The 12487-nt window shown below is 37.8% G+C and overlaps 1 protein-coding gene across 1 annotated transcript in view; it reads left to right on the top strand.

Annotated features, from left to right (window-relative positions):
• The window catches only part of LOC145694970 (beta-galactosidase-1-like protein 2), a 44988-nt gene that overhangs the window by 9973 nt on the left and 22528 nt on the right, over positions 1 to 12487 (top strand). Inside the window, exon 4 of the mRNA XM_081771781.1 lies at positions 10506 to 10647. Within this exon, the coding sequence (XP_081627907.1) occupies positions 10506 to 10647 (142 nt within the window). The remainder of the gene's footprint in view (positions 1 to 10505; positions 10648 to 12487) is intronic.

Here is a 12487-nt window from a genome sequence, read left to right on the forward strand (position 1 = left end):
TATATTGATACCAACTTCCGGCATTACATTATCATGGCCGATCTCAATTTTCATAGCCGTTTCCAACGTGACAAAGACAACTTTCTAGATTTTGTTCGGAATGAAACACGAGCTGAATTTCATACTTTACCGAAACCTACACGTCGTACTACTCCTGACGTAGTCATAACTTCATCTTCACTATCTCAGTCTATTCACATATCTGTACTTGACTCCATAGGTAGCGACCATGTCCCCATCAAAGTCGAACTTCATTGTTCTCCCAACACTCAGCCGAAGCCTCCTCCTCAGAAGGTCTACTGCTACCGAAGGGCAAATTGGGAACAATATCGCACCGATTTAGACACAGCCGTAACTACGCTCACAATGCCTAGTACGCAATACGAACTCGATCGAACAACCACAGCCCTTCAAGATGCAGCACAACGTTCTATTCCCACAATCGAAGTTAAGCTACACAAACCTAAGTTACCTCCGCAATATTTACCATTTATTTCAGCATCCCGGAGAGCTTTCCGTGAATATCTCGCTACGGGTAACCTTGAAGCGCTTCGGCTTCATCACCAGTACCTAAGGATCACTCATAATTATATCGTTGCGTTCAAGAGACGCCACTGGATTCAAACTTGCAACACACTAGCTAATGAAACACATCCTACAAAATATTGGCGCAAGTTCCATCAATTAACAGGTAGAGTTTCTCGTACGCCTTACCCCATTGTTCATAATCATCAAGCAGTCGTTACGGATGCAGAAAAGGCTAATATTTTTGCTTCCTATTTTCAAAATATCTTTACACCTCTACCTGGTTGGCATACACCAGATCGTTTGCAATCAACTATAAACAGACATACCGATGCAGCTTCTCCTTTCTTTCGTCCATCTGCTGATCATGATTTAGAACCAAATAATCCTCTAACCATGCCGATTCAACCCGAAACTATTAGTAATACACTTAAAGGTAAACGGAATACTGCACCAGGATTTGACTCTGTTACATATGTACTCATCAGACAAGCGCCTCACTCTTTTCTACTCTTTCTTAGCACCATTTATACCTTTATTCTGCCAACTGGATATATTCCACTCGACTGGAAATACTCAAAAGTGCTTCTCTTTCCTAAACCAAAGAAACCTTCATCAGAAGTCACATCCTATCGTCCTATTCACCTCACTAGTTGTCTCTGCAAAATCTTGGAAAGAATCCTTGTCCGTCGCATGCACGACCATCTTCATTCACATCATCTTATTCCAATACACCAAGCTGGATTTCGACCAAATTTTAGTACTCAAGATCAACTATTCCGTCTCACCACAGCTATTTACAATCAATATAATACAGGTTTTCCTTCTTGCCTTGTAACGTTTGATTTGGAAAAGGCTTTTGACAAAGTTTGGCACCCTGGCTTACTATATAAACTTCGTAACTATCTTCTGCCAACTTCGTACATCCGCTTCATACACTCCTTCTTAATAGGACGATTAGCTTATATCTCAATCAATGGAACGCTCTCTCATCCTATCTTGCTGCAATCTGGTGTACCACAAGGCTCATCATTGTCTCCTTTATTATACTTACTGTACGTCGCTGATTTTGTTATTCCTAATAACACCACAATATTTCAGTTTGCTGATGACACTGCTTTTTTGACATCTGGCCGCACCGTACAATCTCTTAATAAAACCATGCAAGTAGCATTGATGCATTTGTGCGATGGTGTCATGTTTGGAGGCTAAATATTAACTCTTCCAAAACACAAACCATAGTTTTCTTACCACGTCGACGCCATTCACGAGTACATCGAAACCCGAATCTACTTCGCCTTCAGGTTGATCTTACGCCTATTCCAGTTTCAAGTACTATTACGTATCTCGGTGTCATTTTTGACACTCATCTTTCCTGGACTCCACATCTCAACAACTCATAGGTCAAGCGCAAAATCGACTTAACCTTCTCAAACGATTAGTGGCCACAACTTGGGGATTAAGGACACATACCGTTCTCAATACATATAAAACCTTCATGCGGAGTACATTAACCTATGGACATACAGCCTGGGCATCTGCGCCCCTAAAGTTCTATCAAAAACTTGCTATACTAGAACGCCATGCTATACGCCTAGCTTACCGCATAAGCCTACCTCATCCAACACGTTTACTTTATGAGATGATCGATTTTCCGCCATTATTAACGCACCTCGAACAACTACGTATACGTTACATCAGCAAACGTATGGCACAGCCCCATCCTATGATACTTGATATACTCCGCTACGACCGTGACAACGATGCACCACCAACTTTCATTGACACCCCTCTCCAACACTTCATGACATTATATCATTTACAGTTAGATGATGACATATTGGACCCCGAAATCTATACAATCTACCGACCGCATGAACTTTCATCTCATATCTATCCATCATATGCACAGTAATACCTATTAACAAGGGCCTCCTTCGTCTTCATCAGTTCCTGAATCGCCCCAGGAACAGAAGATAACTTCATTCGTCTGAACTAACATAACCTTGTGATGTGACGTCCAAAGCACTGCATTTCATTCATCCATTACAGTTGTTCATTTTATTACTGCAGCCCTCAACTTTCTTTTCTTTTCATATTTGTGTTTATGTAATAACTGGCAATATTCTCTTCTAGCCATTAACCTATTAATGTTTGTGTTATATATATGTTTTTCTCTCCTGCAATCATTTCAATCCATGTATGTTTAATATTAATATGATGAATAAAGAAATAATAAACCTGGCAACTCTTAGACCACCTACATTTCCATAGAGACACTTGATCTCCAGTACAACACTTACCCGAAGAAAGGGCACAACCCTTTAAACGGGACGACGAACAAAAAAAATGTTTGGTGGAATACTTTAACCAAGAAGCCTAGCCTCTCTTGTGTTAGTTACTGTGCCAGCGAGGACCAAGTATTGCAAAACGTACTTGTGAGCAAAGCACACTTACGCACTTAGGGGATTGACGAAAGTTCTCACTTTCGGAGGGCAAGCTTGCTTTTTGAACATCATCATTAATCATCCTTCTTTTCGCTTCCATCTTCATTTGAGCTTCGGCCCTAGGCTTGTTTCTCATCATGACGGATCCTAGCAACGCTATCGGACCATCGCATCTCGGTCAACAAACTCCACTTAATATAGGCCCAAACGGTCATAAAAAAACTCAGCCTCGTATTGTTACCGTAACACCAAGATCAGGACTCAACACCTCTGTTTCACTTAGTTACGCTGAGTCCTTATTACAAGAGGACAACGCATTCGCTCTCGGTCTCTCTCAGATGGTGAACAATCTATGGATCCTAAGAAACAACGTGTAACACCTATAGTTGATCAGAGTAACAGCCATAACATGGATTGGGCATTAAGTTCAGTCGAAAGCATAAGCGGTTAGCGTACGCGCCTTTGGCGTGGAAGACCCGGGTTCGATTCCCGGCGGGAGCTCATGTGGTTCGGATTCCACGATAATCAGTAGGTCCACGTCTCATATAGCTTCGCTGCTGAAAGGGACGCTAAACTAAAATCAACTCAACTCAACTCAGTCGAAAGCAACTATACACAGCGCCACCCAGAGCCTGTATATAATTTTCTCTTAACCGAATATGACCAGAAGTATGACACTGTTCGCGCAGTTTTTCAACAGTTGGTTAAATATGTGCCTCGTCCAGAAATACGCGAAATCGTCAAAACTCGCAGAGGCATAATCTTAAAATCAACGAACTCCAATTTTGTATCGCATGTGCGTAACAAGGCCACTTTTGAAATCTTTGGTCCAAAGGCTAAATTAACAGCACTAACTCCCAGCACACGCAAAACCCCTCCTCCTCCTCGACGATCACCAATGCTATCAGTCGTTATACGAGGAGTGGAACCAGACCTCACCGATGAGGAAATATGTGAGGAATTACAACAGGAAGGATTCCCCGTAAAACGATGCATCAGAATAAAAAGCAATAACGGTGCAACATACCTTGTCCGGATACTCACAGATCAGCCACAGTTGATCGACCAATTGTTGTCTAAAGGAGCTTACATTTATAGACGACGTTATAAGGTCGAACCCTCTCGTACACCACCTCCTCTACCGTTACGATGCGAAGATGTCAAATGTATAATGCACAACCCACATCCGAATGTACTAACGATATTAAATGTGGCTATTGTTCATTGCAGCATCCTACCAAGGATTGCCCCAATCAAAAAGCACTGCCACAGTGCAGTACATGTCCTGAGAAACATCCGACTTATAGCTACAGATGTAAGGCTAAGCCACCACCTGAGCCATCCAAACCAGAACTTGTTGCACCCATAAGGTCTGCTGATCGTCCAACTCCACCTGCTAATTCTTTACTCCATCCTGTTACGGTTGAAGATCTGCTCCGCTTTCTTACTGTTAGTTTACAGAACATCCACCCGTTTCTTCGCACTCACATTCTCAACCAAATCATTCATGCAGCTAAAATCTTATTTAATCTTCAACTCAATGCCACCTATTCTGGACCAACAGTTCATTTTCAAATCCAACCTGTCGAAGTCTGTTTAATATGGCAGCTTTCGTTTGCTACCTTTTCTGTTATTTCATTATGGCTTACAATTTATTATTTATGAACATTCGTTCTCTGTTGACACATCAAGTACTGTTTACGCAGTTATTACAGGAAGAACATATCTCAGCTTTTGCGCTCAACGAAACTTACCTGGCTCCTTACCTACAGTGCTACACACCAAAATTTAATATACTACGCCATGATGCTCCGTCCGGACCACGACTATATGGGGAACAGCTCTCGGCATTAGCAGTCGTATACCATACCGCACTGTTACAATACCTAACGATTTCAATCTGCCTGAATACAATATAGCAACTATCTACTTTTGCGGTCGCACAATCACATTTGCCACAATATATGTTCGCCCCGGAAAGATTATCAATTACGATTTCTTTCGTTTCATTGATACACAATCTAGGCATTATATTATCATGGCAGACTTAAATTTCCATAGTTGAACACAACGCGATAAGCAGCTCTTCCTTGATTTTATACATATTTCCACTACTGGGGAATTTCACAATTTGCCACAGCCTACGAGACCAGCTAGTAACACGACTCCTGACGTAGTAATAACCTCGTCTTCTTTATCTCCTCTTATCAACATTACTGTACTGGACTCAATCGGCCGTGATCATGTTCCTATTAAGCTGGAACTACAATGTACAGCAAAGTCAACAAATCCCTTACCAGCTAGGAAGATTTATCATAAGGCTGATTGGGATCAATATCGATCTACCATCGATGATACCATTACCGCACGCACTGTACCTACCTCCAACACAGTCTTGATCACGTCATCACGGAACTTACTGACGCAGTTAAAGGTGCAGCGGATCATTCCATTCCATCTACTCATGTCCATCCGAATAAACCTACCTTGCCGCCAAGGTATCTTACATTAATTTCTGCTTCACGTCGAGCTTATCGAGAATATCGAACAAGCGGCAACTTGGAAGCACTTCGTTTACACCGTCAATATCTCCGAATAACACACAACTATATTATAGCCTACAAGAAAAGACAGTGGATTCACACGTGTAACACCCTTAGCAAGGAAACTCATCCCAGCAAATATTGGCGTAAATTCCATCAACTCACTGGCAAAACGTCTCGCACGCCCTATCCTCTTATTCACAACAATCAAGCTCTTAATACTGACATCGAAAAGGAGAATCTTTTTGCTGCATTTTTTCAAGATATCTTCACTCCGCTTCCTGGATGGCACACACCGCAACGTCTTCAATCTTCGATCAACCGTCACGCTGATCCGACATCTGCTCATTTACAACCATCTGACCAGCATGTACTGGAACCTAATAATCCACTAACTCAGGCTATAGACCCAGATTACATCAGAACTATTTTTGCAACTAAACGCAACACGGCGCCTGGATTCGACTCCATTACATATACTCTCATCAAACATGCACCTCCTTCTTTCATTCTGATTCTCAGTCATATTAATACGTTCATCCTTCGAAGTGGCTTCTTTCCGCTCGATTGGAAATACTCCAAAGTTCTTTTATTTCCTAAGCCAAAGAAACTACCATCTGATGTCCAGTCGTATCGTCCAATCCATTTAACAAGCTGTCTTTGCAAAGTATTCGAACGTATACTCGTTCGACGGCTTCACGAACACCTCCTTACATACAATCTTCTGCTAATCCATCAAGCTGGTTTCCGACCGCGTTTCAGCACACTAGATCAATTATTCCGACTTACCCCTGACATTTATAACCAATACAATACGGGATTTCCTTCTTGTTTAGTTACATTTGATTTGGAAAAGGCATTTGATAAAGTCTGGCATCCTGGCTTGATATACAAATTACATAATTATCTGCTACCCATATCTTATATACGCTTAATCAATACCTTCTTAACCGGACGTATTGCATACATCTCTATCAACAACGCTCTATCACACCCAATTTTCTTACACTCTGGAGTACCTCAAGGTTCTTCTTTGTCTCCATTGCTGTACTTACTTTACGTTGCTGATCTCAGAGTCACTCCTCACGTCCAAGTCTATCAATTCGCTGACGACACAGCATTTCTAACAACGGCTCGTACTATCCAACGTATCAACAGACTAATGCAGCCAGCCGTCGACACATTTGTCCACTGGTGTGACGTATGGAGACTCAGTATTAACTCTGTGAAAACACAATCTATTGTATTTCTACCACCTGGTAGACGATCCAGAGTACTTCGCAATCCAAATCTATTAAACATTCATGTGGACAACACGCCAGTTCCTCTTTCATCTTCTCTTACCTACCTTGGGGTGATATTTGACACAAAGCTCACTTGGACACCGCATCTTCAGAAAATTCTTACTCAAGCCAAGAACAGACTAAATCTCCTTAAACGCTTAGTTGGAACCAGCTGGGGTTTACGACCACCTACTGTCCTCCATACTTACAAAGCTTTTATGAGGACTACTTTAACTTACGGCCATACAGCTTGGGCCGCTGCCCAGAAAAATTTTATAAACAATTATCTATAATGGAGCGACATGCTTTCAGATTGGCCTATCGAATTAAATTACCAAGTCCAACTAGGCTCCTCTATGACCTCATAGATTTTCCACCATTGCTTACTCATCTAGAACAGCTTCGCATCCGTTATATTACGCAACGTTTTGACTTACAACACCCCATGCTTCAGGACGTAATACGCTATGACCGAGACAATGAAGCACCACCACGATACGTCGATTCTCCGCTACAGCACTATCTTACATTTTACCACTTGCAAATAGATCCTGCCGAACGAGACCCAGAAGTATTTGCTATATATCATCCACGTCATCTGTCATCTTCCATATATCCATCATATGCACAGTAAATACCTACTAACATGGGCCTCTCCTGTCTACATCAGTTCCTGAATAGCCCCAGAAACATAAGATAACCGCATCTGTTCACTAACAGAACCTCGTGTTGTGGCGTCCAGAACAATTCATCCTCATTTCATCATCATTTCAAATAATTATTCCTATGAGTTCTATTATTCCTGTTATGGTTTTGCTATGAATTGTTATTCTTTTTAATGTTTTTCATATTTGTTGTTATATTCACGCACTGAACCTAATGCACTGCACTAATTTTGTTATTTTCTTGTTTCATATTACTCATAGCCTCCCTGCACATTTTCTGTTATTATTATTTTATTTATATATATCACCAGTTCAAGTTTATTTCTAATGTATATATGTTCATGTCTTTAAAATAATGAATAAAGAGAAAAAACCCTTAGACCAACCATAATTGTTATAGCCTCCACAATATCAATGCACCGCTTTCCCGAAGAAAGGGCGCAACCCTTTAAACGGGTAGACTGTAAAAAAATTTTTAAAAATAAAAAAATTAAAAATTAAAAAAAAATAAAAAAATAAAAAATGTTTGGTGTTGAATTAACACATAAGTAACACGCTAAAGTGGTAGTCATTTTGTGTTGTTTTAACACCTCATTTTTTACTGTGTAATGTGAGTGGGTCACCAATTTCAGAGATAAAATTATTTTTGCAATAATGTTCCCAGCTCGGTTTCAGACTTAAGTTCAGCAACATCGAACAGAATAACGACATAATTTCTAGCAGACTAGTTTCAACTGAATTTCTCCGATCTTAACTCATTTTTCATAAATAATAGAATTTGGCGGGCAATAGTTCAACTTTCATCGGAGTTAGTTAAGCTCCCTTTCTTATTATTGAGTAAAACAACTGAGAGCATGTCACCAGAACTTGCTTATTACTTCAAACCAGCTTTTGCAATTGTCGTTCCCAGTCAAGCATAACCCAATTTCACCATGATGAATTTCATCTCATTTTACCAAATCTTAGTTGAAATTCATATTCATTCAAGAGTCAGACGATCTATTTATTCTTTTACCATTTTTAAGCGACACTTGTGTTTTTTTTTTTTTTTTTTTTTTCTTATTCCATGCAATCCTTGTCATATGCTGACAAATTTCTAGCCCAACCGAGACTGTTTTGCAACGCTTCATTCAAGATTTTTTTTTTTACTTTTACTAAATTTAAAAAACCGATTCGTCAATTATCCAGTAAAAGTTTGTTCCCTTTTGAAATTTTGCACCATTTTTGTTCTCCCCCATGCTCTCGTCTCTGACTACGTTTAATAGGTTATTAAAGAAAATACCAAAAACCGCTCTAGCGCCTTACAACTAAACAGATTATCTTCGGTTGATATCTCAGGCGTGATCCCAACTCAGGGCTCTTCAAACAAGGAGTAACGAGTGTTTCCTTTTGGCGCGAAACTTTCCACATCTACGTTAGATTATTCTTCAGTACCTTCAGTACCTTCAGGCCTGTCAGAGAGAGTACTTTATTCAATAGTTTTAGATAACTCAAAATCATTCTTTTCTTTACTCTCCGTTAGGAAACTAACTGGGTTGAGTGTTCACCCTACCTCTAGAGGTATAATCTGCCCGTCCGTTTAAAGACACCGATTTCTTTGCCTAAATAAAAGACCAAAGTTATGCTGCTGCCTGATCTGAGGGTTCAGCCCGTTAAGAGTTTTCATCCCGGCGAAATTAAAATACCGCTAATTTTACAGTAATTATGTGATATCTTCAAATAGATAAAAGATAATTGAAATATGGAACAAGAGCGCCCTAGACAATATTATTTTGCGTGAGGTACCGTTACATCTCACAAGTCACCTAGTGGCTTTCCGTTTTCAGCTATTTAGAAACGCGAAAATAAATGCCGATTTTCAAAATGGCTCGAAATCGAAAGCAGATAAGTGAGTCGTGATAACGGTTTCTCATGTAAAATAATATTGTCTAGGGCGCTCTTGTTCCAAATTTCGATTATCTTTTATCTATTTGAAGATATCACATAATTACTGTAAAATTAGCGGTATTTTAATTTCGCCGAGATGATGACTGTTAAAAGAAAAAAAGCTACGCTCAACAAGTAATACCCAGACACAAAATACAAGTTATAATTTGCCCCCAGGAACATTTGTTCTAACTTGTCCTAAATTAACAGTGTGAAATGCGTGCTACTATACCGAGTAGAATCTTTCTTTTTTTAATCGAAAGGTTTAAAGATAAAATTGATAAAATGAAAAGAACGGAAAGATTATAGCAATCTCAAATCTTACTCTAGAAATACATATATTGATTTTTTACAATTATTACAGGATCTTAAAATTCACCGAGTAAAGTTTGACATCTAATGTAGTTCCAATTTTGATTCATTACATTAGCAATGTTTTAAGTATCTGCTTTTTTTTTTTAAATAGATGTTTACTATCAGTGCACACATGTGTCTAAAGCAGTGGTTCTCAACGTTTTGACTGAGAACACGCTTTACTGAACATTCAGGACCTAGCGAAACACTTGTTTATTATACATAATAATAATATCTATTATACATAATAATACATAATAATAATAATAATAATATCTCTTATAATAGTGAAACAAATTAGTTTTTATAATGAACCCTATATAGCACTGAAAATTATTGCTACCGGTGGAGGTGCTGACTGGTACAGTCTGTCTCGATTCTTCATGATTTTTAAATTCTGAAATTTCGTGACACACCTTAGGGAACTCCGTGACACCGTTGTGTCGCGATACATCGGTTGCGAACCACTTTTCTAAAGAGTAAGAAATTACTCTCCATTTTTTAAAATCTTACAACTACCACATTAGTTTCATTATTATAGATTTTAAATCATATACATACATAGTTTTAGAAAAGCAGAGTGTTTAATACAACAATTTGCATATTTGACCACCAACTTAAAGCTGACAGAGCTAATATTACAATTTGAGATTTATCTAAACATAAATTATTATAGTTTATTTCAAATGTTTCTATACTTCTTTCTATGTTTTCTTCTATAATCCTTTCTAAATACATCTTTCTTTGCTTCTATATTTTCAGTTGGCTACTGAGAAAGCAAGGAATTCGAACTAGAACAAGTGATTCGTATTTCACTGAAAGAGTACAGAAATATTACAAGAAGTTATTGCCTATGCTGGCTAAATTGCAATTTATTTATGGCGGACCTGTAATTATGTTTCAGGTAGGTTTAAGCTTTAAAAAAAAAAAAAAAAAAAAAAAAAAGAGTTGCTGCTGTTACGAGTAGGTAGGAAATTCTACTATTGATAACAATTGATTTAGTACTAATTAATTTATATTAATCACTGCCTTTGTAGGCTAATTTTGAAGTGCAAAGTAGGTTAAGAATTTTAAAATATGGAAGCATTATGAAAGATCACACTTATGTCTTGGGTAATGAATAAAATAAAGACATCAATAATCATTATTTTCGTAAAGTGGCTTCACAGTTGTTCTTGAATCTTGATTAATGGATGAAATAAAGTTAATATTGTATATATAGAAAGGAATACAAGCAAGGTTCCTATTAAGTATTAATATAGGTTTGTTAATTCACTTATTAAATAAGAGCACGTCAAAAATGTAAACAACCAAATAAATAAATGAATATTAAACTGTCTTTCGAAAGATTTCTTCTCACACCCTAACATAACTTGCTTGAACATTTCAGCTTCAGTGATAACATTAGTTGACATAACATCACGGTCATAACATCAATGACAAAATGAAAAGTATTTGTTCCCAATCTCTATAGAGGATGAATTCACCCTGTCTATATATCGATCTTACCAAGTCTTTTAATACCTACGCATCTCTGATTATAAACCCAGTCAATTTTGAAGGGAATGATCCTTTATTAACTCAAGAGTCCATGGGTTTTCTCGGAGTACTTACGTTTCCTTCCACATTTTCATTCCACAGATCCTACCATCATTATTCACGTGCCTTAATCATCCGTCTCTCTTAGACTAAAGGTGATATACATGGAACTAAAAGGCGTTAAACTGAAAGATTTCTTAATTGACTCATTATATATTCACATTGATTTTCCACATTGAAGACACCAATTTGTATCATTTCGAAAAAAAGTCAGAGATAACATTCCACTCTCTTATGCACAATGACTATGTACTTTGAAACTCTAAGGAATACTAAGTATCATTGTTATTATTTGCAAACATCCTATTCTCAAACAACGACCACATCGATTATCTTTCAATTTAGTAACCCAAATTCTTTTCGTTTTCCTATCAATCCATCATTTGCACAATATTACTAATTTGAGAATTCCAGTAATTTTTAATTGTTGAGTCGCTTAACACGGAAGGTAACAATAGAGGTCGATTCAGTTATAGGGCCGAATTTGAATATTCCTCTTACCTAGGAAATGTTGTGTTTTCACCACCGGTTGTGTTCGATCTGCAGGCCACCTATTTCCTACTATTTCCTGGCATCGAATTCTCTGTTACTGGAGATAGCGTTGCAGCTTCGACTCAATAATACATATGAGTAAAGTTAATTTTCTAAACACTACTGTACGCTTAACTATTGCATTGGAAAATGATGTAATAGTTTTAGTTCTTATACTACAAACAATACTACTACTAGCTCTTCCCGCTGATCGAGTGGCTAATGTGTGTTTCTGGGTTCCATTTCCAGTAGAAGAGCACAAAAATTTAGTTTCACAATTATATATTTTTAATAATCATTGGTCTCCTAAAAGCCATAAGCGTGAGACGTTAAACTAAAATTTTCATTTCATTTTTTTTCAATAGTACTACTTTCTGGTTCCCCTATACTAGATTTTTCAGTTGATATTTTTGCTACTTTTTACTTCCATACCTCAGTATGAATTGAAAATTGATATTTTAGTTCTGCATGTTTTTTTCTTTATTTTAAAACTCAGGTAAGTACCATTTGGAACAAAGCAATATAATTAAAGAAATATAATTTACAAACTGTGTTACAGTTTCAGCTTTATAAAAATGCCTTCATCAGGAACATTATCATTTACATCTACTTCG

The sequence above is a fragment of the Thermobia domestica genome, chromosome 9, assembly GCF_964235325.1.
Source record: "Thermobia domestica chromosome 9, izTheDome1.hap1.1, whole genome shotgun sequence".
Classification (NCBI taxonomy): Eukaryota; Metazoa; Arthropoda; class Insecta; order Zygentoma; family Lepismatidae; genus Thermobia; species Thermobia domestica.